General features: G+C 40.9%; 1 protein-coding gene across 1 annotated transcript in view; it reads left to right on the top strand.

Moving 5' to 3' along the window:
• The first annotated feature begins 5,659 nt into the window (after positions 1 to 5,659).
• The window catches only part of quoa (quattro a), a 144,666-nt gene continuing 125,636 nt past the window's right edge, over positions 5,660 to 24,689 (top strand). Inside the window, exons 1-2 of the mRNA XM_087994601.1 lie at positions 5,660 to 6,670; positions 10,737 to 10,787. Of these exons, the coding sequence (XP_087850727.1) occupies positions 5,660 to 6,670; positions 10,737 to 10,787 (1,062 nt within the window). The remainder of the gene's footprint in view (positions 6,671 to 10,736; positions 10,788 to 24,689) is intronic.

Here is a 24,689-nt window from a genome sequence, read left to right as displayed (position 1 = left end):
TTACAATTTAATGTCTCATACTTATTAAGTGGAAATCATCTCTTTGTAATATTTAATTACAATATTAATCTTTTTTAAACAATAGCAATGCAGACTTAAAATGCCCTGAAAGCATTTTTCTTGAGTTGGTATACGTTGCTGTAAGGGATGTGATGAAAGATTCCTTTTTAATCTTTGAAATTGTTATAGTGAGATAAAATTACACCCTCTTGGTGGGAAAGTTCAAAACCAGTGGAGAAAAGCTGCTGCATGTAAATATGGGTGGATGCATTAATGAATATTTATTTTGGCTATTATTGCAAGTAAAATCATAATTATATTCTTATCCCAAACAGTGAAAACCTCTGCAAATACCTGTATCCATGTTGCTACAAATAATGCTGCAATACTTCTTTTCTAACTGGCCAGATCAATAAATATTCATAAACTTTCAAAAGCTTGATATTTGCTGCATGTTTATTTTTATATACTTACAGAAAGATAAATGTGTTCAGCAGCTGCTCATTGCTGTAATCATTGACGTCCAGAAAATTCGTTGACACACGAGTTTAACACTTACATTTGTTGCCTTCAGTGTATAGAAAATTCAGAGTACAAGATGGAAGGTTAGATCTCACACCAATTAATTACCGTAATAAGGCTTTGTTTCTGTCTTGTGAATCTAGAGGTCATTTTTTTTGTACTGCTTCTGTTACTATCAGTGGGACCACTCACCATTGCATGTATTCATGCCTGGCCTGTTATCTGTAATGAGCCATGTCAATGACTTACTTACTTTGTAGAAGGTCTCCTGACAATCTAACAAGTAAAGCATCAGCGTGTATGCCTATGTTTTAGGAAGAGCATACAAAGGGCAGATTAGCTTTGGGTCTACTCAATGGCGAGCAGAGAGCTGGTGCCGAACAGCAACAACAAGTTGGTCTCTTATTATTTATATGGATGTTCAGAAGGCATTCAACAAGATTCCAACAGCATTGAAAAGAATTGGAATGTATCGGATTGGAGGCAAGGCATTGGTTTAAATGACAAATTGATTAAGAAACAGTAAGAATAATGGATGTGAATTCAAATTGGCAAGACAAATGGATCCATTCTGTTTCTTCAGGTTTCACCATGGTTTTGAATAACAAAGAAGTAGAGAGATGTATATCTAAGGTTACCATGTTATATTGGCGCCATGCAGTGTAGAATCAAACAGAAAGGTCTTTTTTTGTTATTCATTCACATGTTTTGGAAGTCACTTCAGTGTTTATCTCCCATCCCATTAGTCCTTGACTAATTGTCTTTATGTACATAGTGGTGAGCTGTCTTCTTGAACTGCTGCAGTCCATGCATTTGGGGGGTTGTTGGGGGAGAAGTGATGAGGATTGGGCTGGTTTTGTGTACGCTCAGTCACAGTTGAGAAGGAACCTTGATTGAGTCATGAGTGGGCGAAACATTGGATAATAGGGGTCAGTGTCGGAGAGTTTGACGTCACCCAGGGAAAGCTTCTGGGAGCATTGTATTGTGTCCCTTCAGGAAGCTCCTGAATTTTGTGTCAATCAAGCATTAAACTGTGCAGAGGCAGTCCTTCCTGATGATCAGGAATCCTGCAGCCTCTTTGCACCGCTACCTCAAAATCTCGTGGCTGTGTGTTGCTCAGTGTGCCACTGGAGAAACAGTGCCAGCCATTGGCAATTTATCCACTTCAGGCCAATTCCTTTCCATTCTCAGCAGGAGCAGCTATTTCTCTTGGCGAAAATTAGGACTGCTGATGCAGGAAATTAGAGTTGAGAAAGTGGTGCTGGAAAAGCACAGCAGGTCAGGCAGCATCCGAGGAGCAGGAGGATTGAGGTTTCAGGTAAAAGTCCTTCATCAGGAATGAGGCTGGGACCCTCGGGGGTGGAGAGATGCCTCACCCCCAGGCTCCCAGCCTTATTTCTGATAAAGGGCTTTTGTCTGAAACGTTGATTCCCCTGGTCCTCGAATGCTGCCTGACCTGCTGTGCTTTTCCAGCACCACACTCTCGCAGCTATTTCTCTTGTCCAGTTTGGGGACACATATTTAGGAGAATGACAGTTAGTGAGTTTATATAAATCTGACCGACTTCCTACTTTAATTAGGATAGAAAATGCTTGGAATTTTAGGACCAGCAGCGAGTATGAAGAGAGGTTCTGACGAAAGATTGTTGATCTGAAGCATAAACTTTATTTCTCTCTCCAGCAGCCGCCAGACGTGCTGAATATTTCTAGTGTTTTCTACATTGTTTTTGGATTTACTTTTCACTCTTGACTTCATGCTGCATTCTGCAAATCAAATCAAAGACATTAATCGGCTTATGTGTCATAATGATATTTCTGTAAGACTATGGGTCATGTCTGACCCATAGCACAAGATAATGGGACCCCACCCAAGATGATTAACCAATAAACACCACAAACCATCATTGTTTGGGGCCAAAACAAATCTGCCTTGCTCAGACAGCTGTCTGATCCTAACTGCTGGCTTCTGTTGACGTGAATATTTAGTGTGATCCTGGGTGGTAACTGCTTAGATGCTGTATTTAGTCGTATCAAGATATAGGAACATAAGAATAGGCTATCCAGTGTCTTAATCCTCTTCCATCATTCAATAAGGTCATGACAGATGTGTGTATTGACTCCATCTAACCACCTTTGTTCTGTAATTCTTAATGTCTTCAACCCAACAAACATATATTAATGTCAGCTTTGAAATTCTCAATTGATATTTTCGAGGACAGATCTTCAGATTTGTATCACTCTTTTGGTCGAATTTATTGCCTTCTTCTAAAGCACTTTTTTGGAGACACAGTGGATTGAGCAGGAGGATAACCCCATTGCCTTCGTGGCTATAACCTAGTAATTGTGGAGAAGGGATGTGGATGGCCTTCCTGTCCTGTCATCAGTTGAGGTGGGCAAGTGATGTTCCTTTAAGGCCCACTTTGTACTATGATCTGTCTGTTGATTGACTTTTAATATTATGGACTGGTATTAAGTTATCTCAGAGCAGTGTTGATGAGCATGTGCGAATGCTGCATTTTTGGCCACAATGTGTAGTGTTTGTTTTTAGGCCGTTTCTGGGTCTGTAGGTTGTTAAAGGGTAGAAATGGCTTTTAGTAGGGTGATGCACACTTCCTGTCATATGTGGACGATTAGGGAGATTTTGAATATTCTTGGAGACTATGTCTACAGGAAGTGTGTTTGGTTGTGAATCCTAATAGACTGCATGGATCAGTTGGAACAACAGAGGCAATGAGGAGTTTACAAGAGCAAGGGGGTGTGATGGATGGCAGTTTCAGGAAGATGGAGATACTGCAAATACAGTCAAGTGGATGGTTGACCGCTAGAAATGGTAGAAGCGGTAGCCAGGAGTCTCTTGTGCCTATCCCTTTCTCAAACTTCAATGCTGTTTTCGATACTGTAGGGAGGAATGGCCTCTCAGGGGAGCCAAGTTTCTGGTACTGTGACTGGCTCTACTGTAATGGGGGTATGTCAAGTTTTAAGTGATCCTTTGTAACAGGAGACTCTCTAGTCTGGGGCACAAACAGAGGGCTCTGTGGCTGTCAGCCAATTGTTTCCTTAGTGGCAGGGTCAAAGATGCCCAGGAAAGGATGCAGAATATTCTGAAAAGGGAATGTGACCAGTTGGAGGAGGTTGTGCACATTGGAACCAACAACACAGGTAAGGAGAGCCATGAGGTCCTGTGGAGAGGATATAGGAAATTAGGCAGGAGGGTAAAAAATAGGTCCTTGAAGGTAGTAATATCTGGACTACTACCGGTGCCAAGGGCTAGTGAGTGTAGGAACAGAAGGATAGAGCAGATGAATGTGTGGCTGAGGAACTGGTGCAGGGGCAAGGATTCACATTTTCCGATCATTAGGGATCTCTTCAGGTGTAGAAATGACCTGTATAGGAGGAATGGATTCCACCTGAATTGGAAAGCGACTAATATCGTTGCAGGGAACGTTGCTCGTGCCACTCTGGAGGCTTTAAGGTCGGAGAGATCCAAAGTGATAGTGAGAAAAGAGAGAAGGCTGAGGCTTGTACAATAGAAAAAGGGGTCAAGTCAAATAGTCAAGACAGACAAGAGCTTGGCAGAGGTCAAGGTAACACTGATAAATTAAACTGCATTTACTACAATGTGAGAGATCTGGCAGGTAAGGCAGATGTTGGGAATATGGGACTGCGATATCATAGCAATTATGAAGATGTGGCTCAGGATTAGACACGATCGGCAGCTTAATGCTCCTAGTTATAGATGCCATAGGAAGGATGGAAAAGGGGGCAAGAGAGGAGATGCAGTGGTGTTTTTGGTTCGGGATAACATTATAGCTGTAGTTATGGAGCATATTTTTGAGAGATCATGCAACTCATCTATATAGGTGGGACTTAATAAGAAAGGGATGCTCATCCTTTTGGGATTGTATTATAGTAGCCCCAAAACACACATACACACTCGTTAGTGGCAAATATGTAAGGGGACCTCAGATATTTTTAAGAAAAATAGAATAGTAATGGTAGGGAATTTTAACTTTTGAAGCATAGACTGGGACTGCCATAGTATTAAGGGCTTGGATAGGGAGGAATTTGTTAAGTGTGTACAAAAAAGTCTTCTTACTCAATATGTGAAAGTGTCTACTACAGAAGGAGCAATACTTGATCTTCTGTTGGGAAACAAGGCAGGGTAGGTGACTGAGCTGTCAATTGGGGGAGCACTTTGGGGCAAGGGATTATAATTCTACTAGTTTCAAAACAGTTATGGAAAAGGATAGAACTAGATTAAAAAGTTAGTTATAAATTGGGGTAAGGCCAGTTTTGACTGTATTAGACAGAAACTTTCAAAAGTTAATTGGAGGAGGTTATTCACAGGTAAAGGGATGTTTGGGAAATGGGAGGCCTTTAAGAATGAAATAACAAGAGTTCAGAGACAATATGTTCCTGTTACTGTGAAGGGCAAGGCTGGTAGGTATAGGAAATGCTGGATGACTAGATAAATTGAGGCTCAGATCAAAAAATAAAGGAGGAATACGTCAGCTGGGATTGAATCCTATGAAGATTAGGGCAGTAGGAGTCTAGAGTTGAGAGTATGTTGCTGGAAAAACACAGCAGGTCAGGCAGCACACTCTCAACTCTGATATCCAGAACTCATATTGTAGAAGTAGAGATTCTGAAAGTCTTAAAAGTTAGATAAATACCGGGACCTGATCAGATGGTTCTCAGAACTTTGTGGAAAGCTACGGAAGAGATTGCTGGACCCTTGTCTGAGATATTTGTATCATCGACAGCAGGTGCCAGAGAATTGAGTAGTCTAATGTGGTGCCATTATTTCAGAAATGTTGTAATGAAGAGGCAAGAAACTGTTGAGCAGTCAGCCTTATGTCAGTTGTGGGTAAGTTGTTGGAGGGAATCTGAGGGATAGGATTTACTTGGATTTGGTAAAGCAAGGATTGATTAGGGGTAGTCAGCATGGCTTTATTGTGGAAAATCGTGTCTCACTAACTCGATTGTGGTTTTTGAAGTATTGACCAAGAGGATAGTGAAGGCAGAGTGCAGATATTGTGTATAAGGACATCAGCAACAAGAGCAGTAAGAAAAGATAGAGCAAGAGAATTAGTAACAGCACCAGCAGGAGCCGTACGTACAGCACCAGCAGGAGCCTTATGTACAGCACCAGCAGGAGCAGTAGGTACAGTAGCAAGAGAAACAGTAGGCACAGCAACATCTGGAACAGTAGCAACAGCACCATTAGCACCAGCAGGAGCAACAGGAGCAGTAGGAACAGTACCAACAGGTGCAGAAGGAATAGCACCAACAGGAGCTGCAGGAACAGCACCAGCAGGAGCAGTAAGAACAACACCAACAAGAGCAGTAGGTACAGCACCAGCAGGAGCAGTAGGTACAGCACCAGCAGGAGCAGTAGGAACAGCATCAGCAGGGGCAGTAGGTACAGCACCAGCAGGGGCAGTAGGTACAGCACTAGCAGAAGCAGTAGGAACAGCACCAGCAGGAGCATTAGGAACAGCAGCAGCAGGAACTGTAAGTACAGTACCAATAGAAGCACTAGGTACAACACCAGCAGGAGCAGTCGAAACAGCACCAACAGGAGCAACAGGAACATCATCAACAAGCGCAATAGGTACAGCAGCAGCAGGAGCAGTCAGAACATCACCAGCAGGAACAGTAGAAGCAGCACCAGCAAGAGCAATAGGTACAGCACCAGCAGGAGCAGTAAGAATATCACCACCAAGGGCAGTAGGAACAACACCAGCAGGAGCAGTAGGTACAGCACCAACAGGAGCAGTAAGAATATCACCACCAAGGGCAGTAGGTACAGCACTAGCAGGACCAGTAAGAACAGCACCAGCTGGAGCAGTGAGAACAGCACCAGCAGGAACATAGAAGCAGCACCAGCAGGAGCAGTAGGTACAGCACCAGCAGGAGCTATAGCAACAGCGCCAGGAGGGGCTGTCGGTGCAGTACTTGCAGGAGCAGTAGGTAAAGCTCCAACAGGAGCAGTAGGAACAGCACCAGCAGGAGCAGTGGAAGCAGCACCAGCAGGAGCCATAGGAAGTGTGCCAGCAGGAACGTGGGAAGCAGGAGGGATACAAGCTGTATCTCGAGCTGTAGCAGCAGAAGGTAGAGTACAGATCAGATCTGTGTCTTACCAAGAAGTAAGGAGCCAGAGGAAATGTGCTGAGAGGGCAAGGAGTTCCAGCCTCACAGGGTATACAGGCAGAACATAAACTTCCTTGATATGTCAAACTGCAGAATCTCAGGAGGATCCAGGTCTCATGTCCGATGTTGGGAGTGGTTTGCAGGCTTCTGGAACAAGTCCTGTGGTGAAGTGACCCTGCTGGGAGCTTTACTAGTTACTCTCAATGTTACCATTACCTTTGAATTTGCTTTGTGGAAAGCTTTCTGGGGCTCCGAAAGGTACAATCACAGCAAGATGGCGGTGTCGTAATAGTTTTGCTCAACTAACAATTCAGGGCCTAGGCTGATGGTCAGGGAATGTGACCATCGCAGCTCGTAGAATTTAAATTCAAATCAAAAATTCTGAAATTAAAAAGCAGTCTCAGTAGCAGTCAGCATGAAACGATCATCGATTGTTGTAAATTCTGGTAGACTAATATCCTTTAGGGAAGGAAATCTGCCATATTTACCTGGTTCAGCTTCTGTGTGACTCCAGACCCATTGTTATGTGGTTGGTTCATAATTTCTTTCTGAAAAGGTCTATCAAGTGACTCCGTCCTAGGGCAACAAGAGATGGGCAACATATGCTGATCTTGTCAGCAATGTCCAGAACCCATGGAACAATGAATGAATTTAATAAATTATGTGATCTTGCAGGCAGCAACACACAAGGCTGATAGACATGGCAAACTATTTAGATTAGCTTTGGCACCAATGATGGCAGTCAGAATGAGTGGATGTTTGGGTATCTACCTCTGCTAGGCTTTTCACAGCTGCAGTCTGGCATCAACTATGGGCGGCACGGTGGCACAGTGGTTAGCACTGCTGCCTCACAGCGCCAGAGACCCGGGTTCAATTCCCGACTCAGGCGACTGACTGTGTGGAGTTTGCACATTCTCCCCGTGTCTGCGTGGGTTTCCTCCGGGTGCTCCGGTTTCCTCCCACAGTCCAAAGATGTGCAGGTCAGGTGAATTGGCCATGCTAAATTGCCCGTAGTGTTAGGTGAAGGGTAAATGTAGGGGTATGGGTGGGTTGCGCTTCGGCGGGTCGGTGTGGACTTGTTGGGCCGAAGAGCCTGTTTCCACACTGTAATGTAATCTAATCTAAAAAAATTACACACGTGAAACTTACACTCTGCAGGACTCTTTATCAGGGGCTTCCATTTCTCAAAGTAAAACTCCTAAGAAACCACCAAGACATGTTTATGCAGATGTAAGAATGTTTCCAGGACACTTGCCTTGATGCTTTTATTCTGCTGAAGTGCAACCTCCTGATCTCTTCACATATCCAAGCATGTTTTCTGATTGGCTGTTCAGAGACAAGCCTACTTCAGCAAATCACTGCTCTCACCAATTTATAAAAACAAGAATAATGTGTATTTCTTTAGTGCACACTGAGGAACAGATATATTAGCCTGCTAGCATATGTCATACCACTATTGAGGAATATGGAGGACTCCATTCTTAGTTATCAATGGGTCTTCCCTAAACCTTGCTTCCTCCATCATTTCTGGTCCATCTTCATGTTGTACGTAGAGTACACTGCCGCACCTATATCTGCTGTAGCCTTTGTGTTGACAGGTCACCAATTCCTTTGTCTTTCACGTAGCAACACCTGCCAAATTCCAGCAATTCAAAAGCAGTCCGGAGTACTTCCAGATGCTTTACACTTGAGTATCACTGAAATATTACATACTTTGTCAAAATCTTTTGGTTTTTTTAATCAAGATATTCACAATAATACAAATATAAAAGGAAATAACATGTGATACTGTGTGAGAAGAGTGCTGAATGATTGGCCAGTGGAATCTGATTGGTAAAAGCATTGTTATGTAAAACACATTTGTTTGATGACCGACAGTTAATTGCTAAGCTTTATTTAAATTTTAAAGCAAATAGGTAGACACTGATTAAGGAACTTCCCAAGGGAATGAACAAATGTTGTTATATTTAAACATATGCAATGTGCACGCATGTACTTTCAATCTGCACAGAACATAGTCCTGTGTATTAATACAATAGCTTCCAGTATATGAATGACACTACAAGCCTGACTGACAATTGTAGATTGGCTGTCAGTGTAATCCTAAGTGCTCTCTATTATTTAGCAAATGTCCAATATTGGGATCATGTTTAATGTTGAAGACATTTGAATTATATTGTTTTGAATTATACCAGCATGTGCGAGTTGGGTGCAGCCAGTATTTTGACTGCTGTGAACAGCTAAAGGGATTTCTGTTTGATATGATCTACTGTTCTTCAGGACATATAGCCTACATATCTCTCACAGCACATTAGTAGAGTCTAATTCAAACAGCACCTTTCCTTGGAAGGCAGAATGTTGGCTTGGGTTAACAGCAACAACTCTTGTTGTTACTATATAATAGCATAGATTATGATATAAATCAATAATCCCATCACCAATTGGTTCAATCTCACCTTGCACAAATGCTCAATCAGTCGTGGGAAAGTGTCTCATTTTAATATATTCAATTTGTTTGGAAATGAAAATGAGCAATTTTGAGTTAAATACGTTCCTGGAGAATTTTGATAAATATCTACTTGTGAATAAACTATCTCTAAGTAGAATTATATTAATGATAACCTATTTTTTTTATTGTTGCAACTATATCTGACATATACAAATAGTCATCAGGAGTACAGAATTGAGCGCTGCTGAAAAATACTACCTTATAACAGTTAATACTTGGAGGAATCTTTCTCCTCCATTCCTAGTCTTTTGCACCTTCATAATTTCTTGCAATTGACAGCTTTACTTTGAAGTCCTTAGACCCTAAGTTCTGCATTTCCCTCCTTAACCTTTCTGTCCTTCAATCTATTTCTACTTGAATTATGTGAGCATACATCTGTATGTGGCCCATCGACTTTTTATTTGATTAAGCTCCAGTGAAGCTTCTTGGAGTGTTTCACTCTGTTAAAGGTACTTGCCATGGACAAAGAGACAGTGAGAGTCCATTTAAATTATGATTGTTTTTCTCCTGAGAAGCACAAGGCAGCAGGTATTGTTTCATATATTTCTTTCCCTTTCTGCTCTCAGGCCAAAGGATGTTCCCCAATTCCTAGTTTTTGGATTCAAACTTTTGAAAATAAGCCCGCAGCAAAAAACTGAGATAAAATCAGAGGTAGGATTTATTAACAAAGCCATTCAAAATGTGGGTAATTGTTTTGCTATTTCATTCACATCTACAAGCACTCAGGAAGGTAAGGAAGACAGAGTAGAGAGGAGATAGGTGAATAATGACACGTTTGTTAAATCCAGAGATATAAAAAGAAGTTCACACGAGTTACAACTTCCTAGAGATCAGTATCCAATAATAGTTTCCTTGGTGACCCCTTTGTATACAGCTGGCCAGAAGCAGACAGAACATCCTTTCTATACCCATTGTGTAAGCTTGAGCTGGAAGGTCTTTACAATGTGGAGGCTTCAAAAGCTTCTGAAAATGATCATGTGTTCAATAGTGTGTCATTTGTTGAGTTGCCCATTTTTAACAGAAGCTCAATTTGAATCCAAAAATATAGAAGGGAATATAGTTTATTTGCGATTGCTCTTCATGCCCTCTGGTCACACTGGACAAATGCTGGTTGTTTTTATGATTTCGAATCAGGCTATGATTTATCTAGATATTTTGCGGTAAAAATTGCATTTTGTATTATACAGGCAATAATGTTGCTTGTGCTTGTAAATCTGACATAATATTTGTTGTAAAAAGATCTTGAAAAAAAGGTTCAATTTTGTAGGATTGTGGAAGGAGTTTCATGGTGTTGATATTGAATACCACTATTTACCAAGTAGGTCTTCTATTCGATTGGCCTGATTAGGCAAAAGAGATTGTGATTGGCAATCTTCGACAGTTTATTTTGCAGGTAGGCATTAGCCATTGGGACAGAATGACATCAGCCAATGTGTATTTGTTACATTATGAGGTGTGTTTGCTAATCCGAATCTGGAGTGTGTGGGTGTGGGGGCGGGACCAATGTTGTATTAGTCAAAAGACATGTAACAGCTAATGTTCCAAGGATTTAGCTCCTGCAACCAAACACTTTGATTATTTGTCGACAAGGAAGTGGTATTCAGGTAAGTACTAAACCTTATTTTCATCGAAAATATTGCACGGATAGTTTGTAAAGATGACCTTTCTACAATACCCTTATATTTGTCATTGGTTCATTTGGGAATGAGAGCATAAATCAATTGTTTTGTAAAACTGGTGCTCATTTTGGGATAAGATGCAGCTTGCCATATACAGTATATGCTAATCATATATATTTTTGCATTGTGGCTAATAGATTGCAAACTTCTATGTTTGTTTCATTTAAAATGTCACTTTAACTTAAGACTAGTGTTAAAACTTATTTCCCACCTTGATTGTTTGAACCTCTGTGGTATCACACTTATTAAAATGAATCAGCCATAGGGAATTTTTTTTTTTCAAAACGCAGCTATTTGCACAACCTTTGTATATTCTGTCAATGACGTGCAGAGTGCAATTACTTCATGCTTCAACATAACCCCATTCAACATTACCTCTCCAATCAAAAAGTGATATGTCTGCTTTGTAAAATATTAAATAAAATGTAAAGATTAGGAATTGAGCTAGACAACTAGCATACAATCTTTAATGACTGAGAAGTTCAGAGAGAAGGTTTGATCCTGCTAGTTAGATTCAGATTTTCTTTAAGGTAGTTACATGATGCCTTTTGGAAGTAATGTTGCAAATCTTGTGGAAACTTGCATGTGTGTTCTACAAGGATCTAAACCCTTTAGAAACTTTTTACAATCTTCATTAATCATGTTCACTCACTGGCCAAAATCAAACTCATTTTCTTCTGAGAAAAATTCTATAGAATATCAGCCAAAGGTCAGTTTTCTAAGTGCTCGTTTATTTGAGTTGCTGAAAGTAAATTGTTTATCTGTAAAATGACCTCCTCAACATTTATACAGCTAAAGAATCACATTTATAAACATTACAATAAACGATAATAAAATTAATAGTATGAATAGATGCCAGTGAACTCTAATATTTAATATTTGGCTGAAATCTTTGTGCACTGGAAATGTCTCCAGACAATTGGAAGAGCACAGTTATTTTATAGGGTAACGTGTAAGGCTAAAACACCCCTGCACCTTTTGTATCCTGTTTGTAGCAGTAAGTGAAAAGATGCAGTTGCCATGTTGATGCAGTTGACATTACATGAATGTGCTGAACTGAAATAAAGTTTTACAATGTGGTCTAAGCAATGACTATTTACCATGTACATACCTACTCTTGCAAAACATCTCTATGAACTCACTGTGCCTATGCTCCACTGAATGACAGCACCACTGGGAGGGCAGTGACAGTTGCTGGTATGGCACCTGGCCGAGGCCAGAGGTGAGTGTACCAGCAAGGTGGCTGTTTGGGGGGGGGGGGGGGGGGGAGTCATGATGGAGAAGGGGTGGGCAACAAAGCTTGCTCACTAGCTCTAATTGGGGTCTGACCACCCTTCAGGTGCTTTGAAATGAAGGACTCCACCAGCCCAGCTAGGAACCTTAAAGCAAACTCAGAGTCAGCTTGTCTTACTTCATGAATGGTGAATCCCTGTCTGCCATTGGATTCATTCTAGTACGGTGAAATAAGACCCTTAAGTGGCCATTAATTAACTACTTAAGGGCATCAGTTGGTGGCATGGTAGGAATGTCTTTCTGATGCACTTCTTACATTACTAAGTGCACCATCCTTCCACTCCTCACCACCACACCCATCCAGGGAGGAGCAAAAGATTCTTCAATCTAATTAGACCAGGGTTGTCTGTCAGAATTGTAAATTTTGCAAGTCTTCATATTGGAGCAGATTCATTATTTGTCCTGCTTTGTGAAGTGGATTTTGAAATAATATGAGTGTTTTCAACATGCTTCCACCCATCTTATGATATTTTTGAAGAGCTGTCCTGAAGGCTGAGCAACATCTGGTTTAAAAACCAATAGTAGCAATGAGTTCATAGTCAGTGGACTTCATCTTGAGAGGCTTTTAATAGTTTAGTAGTTGCCGTTGCATGTGCTGGGTTAGTGAAGTCTGTTGCTATATAAATCATGCAGCAATATTAAGAAATGTTAAATCTGTCATCATCCATATATATATTTTAAAGAAATAAATAGACTAGGTGATAAATGTCACAGACAGAATTCACAGACTATCTGAAATACTACCCTCACCAATGCAGAAGGATCTTTAGAAGATATTTTCTTGTTTGCTTGGTGAAGTACTTTAACACTTGCTGGTTATCTGAGATCAATTGTTGAATAAGGCTGACTTAAAAATTAAAGTTTTAACCCCAAATAATCCATCCCTTCCAACACTGGAATCCATACCCAGTGACTTCACCGTTGCCACATTGCAAAGTGATAGCATTGTCAATCTTCCTGAACTTCCACCTCGTAGTCACGATTCTGTTGAGTTGTCGTACACATGTGAAGGATGGCTGTCTTTTGTCCCATTAGTCTCTGCTTGGTTACAAGAGTTAAAATTAAAATATTTCAGTCACCACTGTCATTCAATCACTTCAGGAACTAAATAAAACATTTGGAGAGACACTCCTTACTGTTGATGATACTTTGAAAGATACAGAGGTTCATTTGGCCTCAACACTTTTGTACTGATTTGTGAATGGTGCCCACATTGTCTTAATGTTTGGTTGATTCTCTGCCTCGCAGATAGTTTATGTAAACACTTGTGATTGTAGAGCAGAAAGGATGCTGTTGGGCACTGAATTCAGCAGCAGACTTTTACAATACAGACAAATCTTGGAAAAGCTAGCTGCTACTTGCAAAAATTTGTGGGCTCTTGTAACTACATTCCTCTTGTCAATGCTGTTCTGCTATAATATTGATGCTAATGTATGATACTACCACAGCACAGGAGAAGTAAAAAGAATAAGGTGCTAAAGTGTGTATTACAATTCAGAATAGCTAAAGAGTAAAAGAGTTTAGTGCAAATGCAGAGAGCTTCTAGTATACTTTTGAGTCTCCATGTCTATCCCACTTGACAAAGCTGATTGTGTACATCTGTTCTCAACCCCAACTGGAATCCAGAAATTAGACACATTTCACCAGTTATATTATCACAGAGGTGATAGCTATGTCTCCCTCTTTGCACAGAGCTCATGGTGAGTCATGGTATATGATACCTTTACCAGACTATCACAATATGTGGTAAAATATGGACGATCAATTTTCAACTTCTATCATCTGATTTTAATACCTGAGACTTTCATGGATTAATTTTTTTTAAAGGAGAGAACACTGACTTTAACTGGCTGTTGTGATCATCTGACTAGGTTGAGCAATGCTCGTGAAAACAGTTGGAGATAAACAAAGACAGTCTGAGCTTAAATGAACATTTTAGAAAATAGCACTGAAATTCAGTCAGAAATTGGACTCTCATCTCCAATTTTTGGTGCAAACTGCTCTAGAAGATTGAAATAAGATTTGTGTACCCATTATCCTAAATATTCAGATTAGAGAAAACAAAAGCTGCTAAACACAGGAGTACAAAAGTGAACTACATTTCAAAAAGTAAGGGTTTGGGCAGAACAGCTAAGGAAATTGGATTTGTTAGAATCAGAAGATGCTGTCTTTCTCTCTCTTTACCCATCTGCTCCCAATCAGTTTCCCTCAGCCTCTTGATAAACTATATCACTAAGAACTCAAGGATATTTAAAGATTTTGTCACTGCTGAGGATACAAGATATCAGATCAACAACTGTGGCCTCAGGTTAAATCTACCACCTTAATGATTATAAGGGCTTTTAAAACTGCACAATCTTCATCTTCCTTTTATACCAAATACTGTCTCCTTTTTAGACTTTATATGTATGTTTGCATGTGCATTTAATATCATGTTTTATTATTTTTGTGGAGTGGGAAATAATAAGTCTTATTTTATTGATTGAAGTAATCCTTATGAAAGTGTCCTGAAGTCTGATCTGGTGACCATAACTTAATTGAAGTTTGATATAGCTGTAAGATAAAAACGAAGAAAATATTTGGTGCTACTGACTGAGACACTTGAAAAGAGAGGAGCTGATTCATTCCTCCTCACCTGGTCATAACAATGCTATCAGGAAAGCTCACCGTGCTTATCCATGGTAAGTGCTTAAGAGATGAAATGCACTGTCCCTCACAAAAGAAAACAAAAGCAGGATATTTGGAGAACAAAAAACTTGACTTAAAGGCTTATGGAGAGCCACTTCAGTGTTTTTGTCATTGATTCTCCGCCTGCACTTTCTCTCAATCACCACCTACCCATATGATGTATCTTCCCACCCTTACCATCAGTCATCTATGTCCTGGGATCCAGTGATAATCTTCAGCTTCAGGTGGGTGTGGTACCAGCACCAACCACTGCCTCCCAGTAGCACTGTTATTCAATAGAGCTACTGGATTTCTGTTTGGCAGTCAGCTCTAACTGGGTGGAACTTCTGTCTCTCCAGCCCTTGATCTCTGGGAAGGCCTACTGCTGTTCCATTATGTGCCTGAGTGGTAAGCACAGGGAAGGCACAGCAGGTCAGGCAACATCTGGGGAGCAGGAGAATTGACGTTTCAGGCAAAAGCCCTTCATCAGAATTTAGCTCATTCCTGATGAAGGGCTTATGCCTGAAACGTTGATTTTCCTGCTTGTCGGATGCTGCCTGACCTGCTGTGCTTTCCCTGCAACACTCAACTCTGATCTCCAGCATCTGCAGTCCTCACTTTCCCCTGGTACTTATTTTGGCAGGCCTCCCATAAGAGAGGTGACATGGTGCATTTGTGGCTTTACAGCAAGTAGGTAAAATGCCAGTTGGCTCCATTAACTACTACCTGTAGTTGCTCTTTGAGTTTGTTCTTGGCTATGTTGTTTACTTTTTTTAAATTTTGAAAAACCACAAAACATCTAATTCTGATAAAGGGTTTGAAGGGACTCCATCCAACTCATTTGGGGAAGAGCTATAGGTAGCTGAACAACAACTACCAATGTACATCACAGATGTTGTATTGGCCATTTCTCACGGGAAGTCACATCTTTCTTCAGTGAACCAATTCAGTCAACAGCTGGAGATTGGGATATGAAGTGATCTCTAATATACATCCCAAAATAATGCAACACTGATGTCCTTCCATGTGATTATATTGTCAAAGAAGGTCTATTATGTGCTTTAACTGAATTACCTGTTCATCTGCAGTAATGGATTTTGTTTATTTATTCTTCAACTAATACTATCAGAATGCACATTGGCTGCTGGTTGAAATGTACAGCAAGTTGCATTTTGAACAAATGTTCCACAGGATTTAAGTAATGAAGTATTGGGCCTAAAATGTAACATAATACTGAGGTTGAAATTTTGCTGTAAAATAGCATTTAAAATAGAGAAACCAATGCTTGATGGTGCAAACACTGGATGGAAGGTTTGGTCAGATCCAATTGCTCAGCCTCAGTAACAATGTCAAAAGTTGCACTATGTAAGGTTTTCAATCTTTTTCTCGGTGTCCAGGCTGCTATCCCAGCTGGACCCTGATGCTGCGTGATCCACATCCGTTTGGGTATTGGCCAGTATGCCTCCCTGCACTTTGTGCATTGTTCTGCTCTAAGAGGAATGGACAATACTGAGCCAAAGGTGCAGGAACCCCTTGCAAAGTGATTCTTTTTGCAATGTCGCAAAAGTCATCCTGTCACCCTAAAGAGCAGACAGACGATTTTCTGGAAACTCCCAATTAATTGGAACGCTCCTATTTTTCTGAAATTCCATTATTCTCCTGGAATGGTCTGAGCAAGAGTTTGGAAGAACTTGTCTAGAATCTTGCTCTTACTGTCTGCACAGGGAAATGTTTGATAACCTGCTTTGGTGTTTAAACACCTTGTAAATCATATTGCAATACTTCACTTAATCAGTTCCAATGTAATGGCATTGTGATAAGACTGATTTATAATGCTTCTCTGTAATTTTGCTGGGAATTTCCCAAGAAAATGCTTCTTTTAAAATATCTTATTATTTTCTGGGGCTGAGGAAAGCAGGAATCTAGAGCAAACAGTTCCATTTTCATATTCACAGGTAGTAAAATAGTTTTGCTTATTTATAAATAGTTTTTTTCTGAGACTCAGTTTGCCCTCAATATGTACAGTTTGTTGGTTGGATAGATGGAATAGTATCCTTTTGAATGAAAGGTTTGTATTTCGGTAGAACCTTTAAGAGCTTGGAAGATCTCAGTGCGTTTTAACATCCTTGAAACACTGTAAAATGTAGTTACTGTTGTAATGTACACTGCTGAATAGCCAATTTGCATGCAAACAATTCCTCCAAATTAATGAGCAGGTCCTTTTTTTTAAAAATGATGAAATTTTATTGAGAGAGATGTCTTGACCAGGGTGCTGAGAGAACTTCCCTGTCCCAATAGGGACACAGGTTCAGGAGGTGGACATTTATCTCCTAGATTAAACATCTTATCTGAAAACAGCCTTTTCGGTGGTGCAGAACTTCCCTCAACATCACACTGGTAGCTGTACTTTTGTGATCAAAGGTTGTTTTTTTTTAATACAGTGCTGGAAAGGGGAGCTGGGTCTGTTTTTAATGAGAAATCAAGGCCTTGACTGAAGTTCAGGTTTTTATGTGTAGTTGTTAATTGATAAACAGACTGGCTTCCTGTACATTTGCAACAAGTTAAAAATCACACAACACCAGGTTATCGTCCAATCAGGTTATTTGGAAGCACAAGCTTTCATGGCACTGATGAAGTACCTGATGAAGAAACAATGCTCCGAAAGCTAGTGGTACCAAATAAGGCTGTTGAATTATAAACTGGTGTCGTGTGGCTTTTAACTTTGTCCACCCCAGTACAACATCGGCTCCTCCACATCATTTGGAGCAAGTAGAGGCAGAAACAAAGGTGGGTCAGTTGAAAGGTGGGACTTATTTTGACTCCCCGTGCCAGCCAGCACTAGGGCTGCAGTGTTCCTGAAGTTAACTAAATGGATCTGTGGTATGTATCAAAACCTTCCAAAGCACCAGAGGGAAGTGAGATGTCACAAGAGAGAGCTGAAACCCAGGAAAGAGCAGGACACCTCACATCATGGATGCTGGCCTAGATTTAATCTTGGAAGCTGTGAGGGAGATAAAGGAGGTCCTCTTCAGGAGTGAGCCCCCCTCGTCATGCAGCAGGGACACTGCTCTGTTCAGCATTGTCTCCCTCCACCTCCACTCTCCCTTCGTCTCCCACCTCCTACTCATCCAATACGCTGTCCCTTCCGGGTCTTGTCAAGGTCAGAAACCACCTGGAGGACCATGTAATGGGGAGTGAGTGGGACAGCACAATGACTGTCTTAGAGATAAGGATCAATCTGACCAGGCCAGACAGGGCAGACTGAGCAGTGCTGCAAGATATCAGTTCTTTGGTGTCAAGAGGATCAACATGAGTGATCATCAGTTAAGAGAGTCTCCATCCTGCAGCACTGGTTCTCCATCATCTCCAGGTGACTCCATCTTCAGTAGTGGGCCCTTTGCTGAGAGTCTGACCTGCATTTGTCTTTCTGCCCCTCTTTCCTCTCCCACATACTCCTGTAGAGGTTATTGCATCTCATCACTATTTAGCTCAAAATCAGATGGTCAGGCCCCAGTGCCAGATGTGGCCTTCCTAATATACAGGTCCTGTTGGAATGAGCAGCATTTAGATGTGGCCTTCCTAATATACAGGTCCTGTTGGAATGAGCAGCATTTAGATGTGGCCTTCCTAATATACAGGTCCTGTTGGAATGAGCAGCATTTAGATGTGGCCTTCCTAATATACAGGTCCTGTTGGAATGAGCAGCATTGCCTCCTGCACTTCTGCCTCCAGCTTATGGGCATGTGGATGACAATACATCTTTGCAAAGTAGTGTGTGCCACACCTCTTGTCACTGTTCAGCACCTTGTGCATCCATTTAACAGGTGATGAAAGCCCTGCTAAGGGCCAGAATGATGTCCTGGGGCAGCTTTGACTGCTTCCATACTGCCTACCCACTGCCATTTAGAAATTAATTACTCAGTTGATTGGATGTCTGGTTTTGTGTTGCAAAGTGATGGCAGCAGTGCAGTTTAATTCCTGTACTGAGGTCATCATAAAGGCCCTGCCTGCTCACCTCATTAAGGAGTGTTGACCTTCAGATTAACTTCACCACCAATCATCTCTTTCTAATGAAGGGACCTAGAGAATGATGGTGGCATTCACCTTTCTAAAACTGCCAGCTGCTGAAAACTGCCCAACTCTTTAAAAGGTTCCAACCTCTTCCTTCAGACTCTTAAAATATGTGCTTTTGGTCAACTAGAATATGTGGGACTTTAACCCATACTTTCTGACACAAAGATAGGTCCACCATCACTGTGCTACAAGAGGCCCTTGAACAAACTGTGAACAAGCTTTTTAACAAGTTCAATTGGCCATGACAGGGAAGAAGTGAGATTCCTGGTCTTACCCTTTCTGCACCAACATTGGCAACTTGAAATTGGTACTGATATTTTTAGGCCCCAATATGCCCTCCTTCCCGGCTCCATTCCTAAATTTGGGAAGTCCCTGAAGTTTACTTGTCCCATGTCTGGAATGTGTCTTGTACCCACAGTGTTCTGACTCAGAGGTGAGAATAGTGCCCACAAGCCAAACAATTAAGCAGCTGGCTCCTCATGCTAGACTCAGTTTATGACTTCTGCCCCTCCCAGTATTGAAAGCACTTCACTTACCTTCAATGCCTCATCTTGACATGGTGAATCATAGGTAAAAACTCATCCCTTGGAGCGTCATGTTGTTACATCAACACATAAATTTTGTGAAGTTTAAAGAACTTACTGAGTCTAGCTTTCAACTGGCAATGCTAATCAAGACTATACCATTGTTGTATGCTTTTCACATTTGAATTATTTGTAAAACTCATCCGACCAGATGATTCCAAAGGTGTTGAGGTTACAGGAGAAACTGCTGCCTATTGAAGGCAGGAGAATAGGGTTGGAGGTAGGTAATTTGGAATTACCACTTGATAACTATTGGGATTAAAGAGTATTTATGCAGCATCTCAGGTGATTGTTTAAACCATGATAATTGAAACCACAATCATTTAGACTATATATGGTCTGTGAAAGGAGCAGAAATACTGGATATTTAGTTTTGTATATACTTTAGAACAATTTTCATATGATCTGGATACTTTGGTGAATCCATTGATCACTTCTTGAATTTGTCTTTCTTTATCAACAAAACATGTTTCTTGAAAATGAGAATTGGCTCAAAACAACACGAGAAAGAACTTGGCATCGGAAAATCTAATCAATGTTTTGTCTGCTCTGTGGAAATAAGAACAAAGGAAGAACTGAAAAATGGGAGAACTGTCACCATCTCTGAGCAGCAGTAAACTGTCTGATAAACACCATCAGTAAAAACACTTTGATAAACACTACCAGTAACATACTTCAGATACTGTTGTGGTTCTGTTCGCCGAGCTGGGAATTTGTGTTGCAGACGTTTCGTCCCGTCTAGGTGACATCCTCAGTGCTTGGGAGCCTCCTGTGAAGCACTTCTGTGATCTTTCCTCCGGCATTTGTAGTGGTTTGAATCTGAAGCTTCCGGTTGTCAGTTACAACTGTCCGCTGCAGTGGTCGGTATATTGGGTCCAGGTCGATGTGCTTATTGATTGAATCTGTGGATGAGTGCCATGCCTCTAGGAATTCCCTGGCTGTTCTCTGTTTGGCTTGTCCTATAATAGTAGTGTTGTCCCAGTCGAATTCATGTTGCTTGTCATCTGCATGTGTGGCTACTAAGGATAGCTGGTCATGTCGTTTCGTGGCTAGTCGGTGTTCATGGATGCGGATCGTTAGCTGTCTTCCTGTTTGTCCTATGTAGTGTTTTGTGCAGTCACTGCATGGGATTTTGTACACTACGTTGGTTTTGCTCATGCTGGGTATCGGGTCCTTCGTTCTGGTGAGTTGTTGTTTGAGAGTGGCTGTTGGTTTGTGTGCTGTTATGAATCCTAGTGATCGCAGTAGTCTGGCTGTCAGTTCGGAAATGCTCTTGATGTATGGTAGTGTGGCTAGTCCTTTGAGTTGTGGCATGTCCTCGTTCCGTTGTCTTTCCCTTCGGCATCTGTTGATGAAATTGCGCGGGTATCCGTTTTTGGCGAATACATTGTATAGGTGTTCTTCTTCCTCTGGGTCAGATATGTGGATGACACCTTTGTAATCATTAAAAACACAGAAATAGAGAACACACACCGGATCATCAACGCCACACTCACAGGAATCCGATTCACTAGAGAGGAAGAAAAGGACAACCAACTCCCATTCCTAGACGTGATGGTACAGAGAACACTTAACGGAGAATTCACCACAAAAGTATACAGGAAAGCCACACACACAGACCAAGTCCTGAACTATGAAAGCAACCACCCCAACACACACAAAAGAAGTTGCATCAAGACACTGTTCAAAAGGGCCACAACACACTGAAGCACACCAGAACTGCAAAAAGAGGAAGAAGAACACCGATACAATGTATTCGCCAAAAACAGATATCCCCGCAATTTCATCAACAGATGCCTAAGGGAAAGACAACGGAACGAGGACATGCCACAACTCAAAGGACTAGCCACACTACCATACATCAAGAGCATTTCCGAACTGACAGCCAGACTACTGTGACCACTAGGACTCATAACAGCACACAAACCAACAGCCACTCTCAGACAACAACTCACCAGAACGAAGAACCTGATACCCAGCATGAGCAAAACCAATGTAGTGTACAAAATCCCATGCAGTGACTGCACAAAACACTACATAGGACAAACAGGAAGACAGCTAATGATCCGCATCCATGAACACCGACTAGCCATGAAACGACATGACCAGCTATCCTTAGTAGCCACACACGCAGATGTCAAGCAACATGAATTCGACTGGGACAACACTACTATTATAGGACAAGCCAAACAGAGAACAGTAAGGGAATTCCTAGAGGCATGGCTCTCATCCACAGATTCAATCAATAAGCACATCGACCTGGATCCAACATACCGGCCACTGCAACGGACAGCTGGAACTGACAACCGGAAGCGGCAGATTCAAACCACTATAAATGCCGGAGGAAACATCCCAGAAGCGCTTCACAGGAGGCTCCCAAGCACTGAGGATGTCACCTAAACAACCGTTTAAGTGACATCCTGCAAAACAAATTCCCAGCTCGGCGAACAGAACCACAACAACGAGCACCCGAGCTACAAATATTTTCACAAACTTTGAACTTCAGACACTGTATATCTTTTAGCAATAAGAGAAGTTGTAAAATTTGTTTTATTCTTCAATGGGATATGAGCTTGGCTGATCAAGGCCAGCAATTATTTCAATTTTGAATTGTCCTGAGTTGCTTTCTGTGCCATTTCAGAGCCAACCACATTACATGTAGGCAAGACTCGCTTCCCTAAAAGACGTTAGAGGACTGGATTTTTATAATAATCAATAATCATTTCATGGCCATCATTAACTCAGGTTAGCTTTCAATTCCAGATTTTGTTGAATCTAGGATAGGATAAATGGATTCTTTCAGGTTAGCAGGCTCTAACTAGTGGGGTGTCACAGGGATCAATACTGGGGCCACAATAAGTTACAATATATATTAATAACTTGGATGACAGAAGTGTATGTACTATCACCATGTTTAGGGATAATACAAAAATAAGTTAGAAGGCAAATACTGAGAATGAGACAAGGCATCTGCAAAAGGAATGTAGATGGGTTGAGTAAATGGGGAGAAACTTCTCAAATGGACTATTAAATGATAAAATGTGAGGTTAGGCACTTGGCAGGAAGAATATAAATGAGTAATATTATTTAAGTGGGGAAAGACCATAGAAAGCTGCAGCACACAAGGATTTTGGGGTCCCTGTGCATGAATCATATCAAACTGGCACTTAGTCTCAACAGGGAATAGAGAAAGCAAACTTGGAGTTTACTTCAAAGTGAATCAAATATAAACATAGTGGGTCCTGCTAAAACAATATGAGACCCCTATTCAGACCTCAGCTGGAATACTGTGAACTGTTTGGTCCCCTTATCTAAGGAGAGACATACTGGCATCGGAGGCATTCCAGAGAAGATTCACTTGGCTGATCCTGGGTATGGAGGGATTTTCTTATGAGGAGTGGTTAAGTAGTTTGGGTTTATATTCATTAAAGTTTGAAGAAGTGCAGACAACTTCTCAAAGCATACAGAATGTTTAGGGGACTTGATAGGGTAGATGCAGTGAGATTGTTTCCCTTTGTAGGGAGTTTAGGAACAAAAGCCATAATTTCAGACTAAAGATTGACCATTTAAGAAAACAAATAAGAATTTGTTTCTCTGAGGATAGCCAATCTGTGGAATTACTTACCATCAAAGCCTTTTCAGGTTGGGTCATTTAAGCATATGCAAGGCTGAGATCGACTATTTTTTAATCAGTAAGGGAATCAGGTGTTATAAGGATAACACAGGAAAGTGGAGTTGAGGCTTATCGAATAAGTCTTGATCTCACTGAATGACAGTGCAGATTCAATGGGCTGAATGGCCTGTTTTTCCCACTATATCATATAGAGAACAGATATGAACATTAGCTTGAATCATTTGAACTTCCCTGAATGGCTTGTTCCATGCTGTAAGTTCTATACAAATCTATACACAATGAGGGGCTTTTAATCCATTTACCATGACTATGAAATAGGAGCATGAAGATGTTAATATCAAGAGTGGTTACTGATGAGCTACACCATGTGAAAAGAAAAATAGGTTATTAGGGAGGGTGCCAGATTCCAAGGCATTTTTGTGGTTTGGATCAAAACTGCTTTCATAACCTAAAGGCAACATTGTAACACAAAGTGTTGCGAAGTGTTTCAGAACCATGAGTCAGGATGAATTGCATGCAATTGTAATCACTGTGGCATTGAAAGCCAAAGGTGTGTTTATGTGCATAAGTGTGTATCATATCCATGCCTGCCTGCTGCATTATGATGTCTTCTGTTATATCACAATCACACTTCCTCAGCTGAAGAGCTACTCAATACATTTCCCTTGAGTCACAATTATAACACTTATTTACTCAGTTGTTCACTCTCCTCTCTCTCAGTCAAACAAATCCAGCCCAGGACTGTAATGCCCCATTTCCCCAGTGCTAAGTCTGGATCCTGTTCATACACTTGTCTGTCTCTGACATTTAAAACAGACAAATCTCACTCTCTAGTTATCTCAATGTTTCAAATCCTTTCCATTGTCATTGTATCCCCCATTATACTAAATCCCTGCTCCTGAATGAGAAACTCAAGAGTTTCTATAGTTCTATAGAACCCAGTTTAATTTTGTCCCACTGTCACCAAAGTACAAGGTCATTCCAAATGGTGCATTTTCCAATGCTATGACTCAACTCAGTTTTACAAAAAATCAATGTGGTATATGGTGTGTATTATCACCCTGTGTATTCTCAATTTTAAAATTGAGGTTGAATAAAAATAAATTGCAAAGGTAAAATATATGGTTTTCCTAATGGGCAGCTTTACAGAATTCCATCACAAAGCATGTGCTAAAATCACTGGAGTACCATGTTTTGCTGTTCCTGAAATAAACCTAACTGTAAAATAGCATGAACTCCAACTCACCAAGAGCCATGGCACAACAAACAATTTAAATATATTTAGCATATTTAATGTCATAAAAGACCCTGAGGCACTTCTTGGGAATGTATTGAAGAAATTATTTGCCTGAGCAGCTTAAGGAGATATTAGGGCAGATGACTAAAAAGATTGGTTGATGAGATAGGTTTTAAGAATTGATCCATGTATTTTTTGAATTACCACAATGGGTGCAGCCCCTCCTGAACTGTTCTCCTTTGTAATTTTCCCTGAACTTTCTAATCTATCCAGTTCTTTACTTGTTACTTTAAACTGTACGAAAGGCGCTGACCCAGCCTTGCAAAAAGTTGACCGTA

This window comes from Chiloscyllium plagiosum, unplaced genomic scaffold, assembly GCF_037043375.1.
Source record: "Chiloscyllium plagiosum isolate Xiang-an unplaced genomic scaffold, Cpla_swu_hap1 HiC_scaffold_15, whole genome shotgun sequence".
Classification (NCBI taxonomy): Eukaryota; Metazoa; Chordata; class Chondrichthyes; order Orectolobiformes; family Hemiscylliidae; genus Chiloscyllium; species Chiloscyllium plagiosum.
Note: the sequence above shows the minus strand (reverse complement) of the source record. Positions and strands in the feature narration are given on the sequence as shown.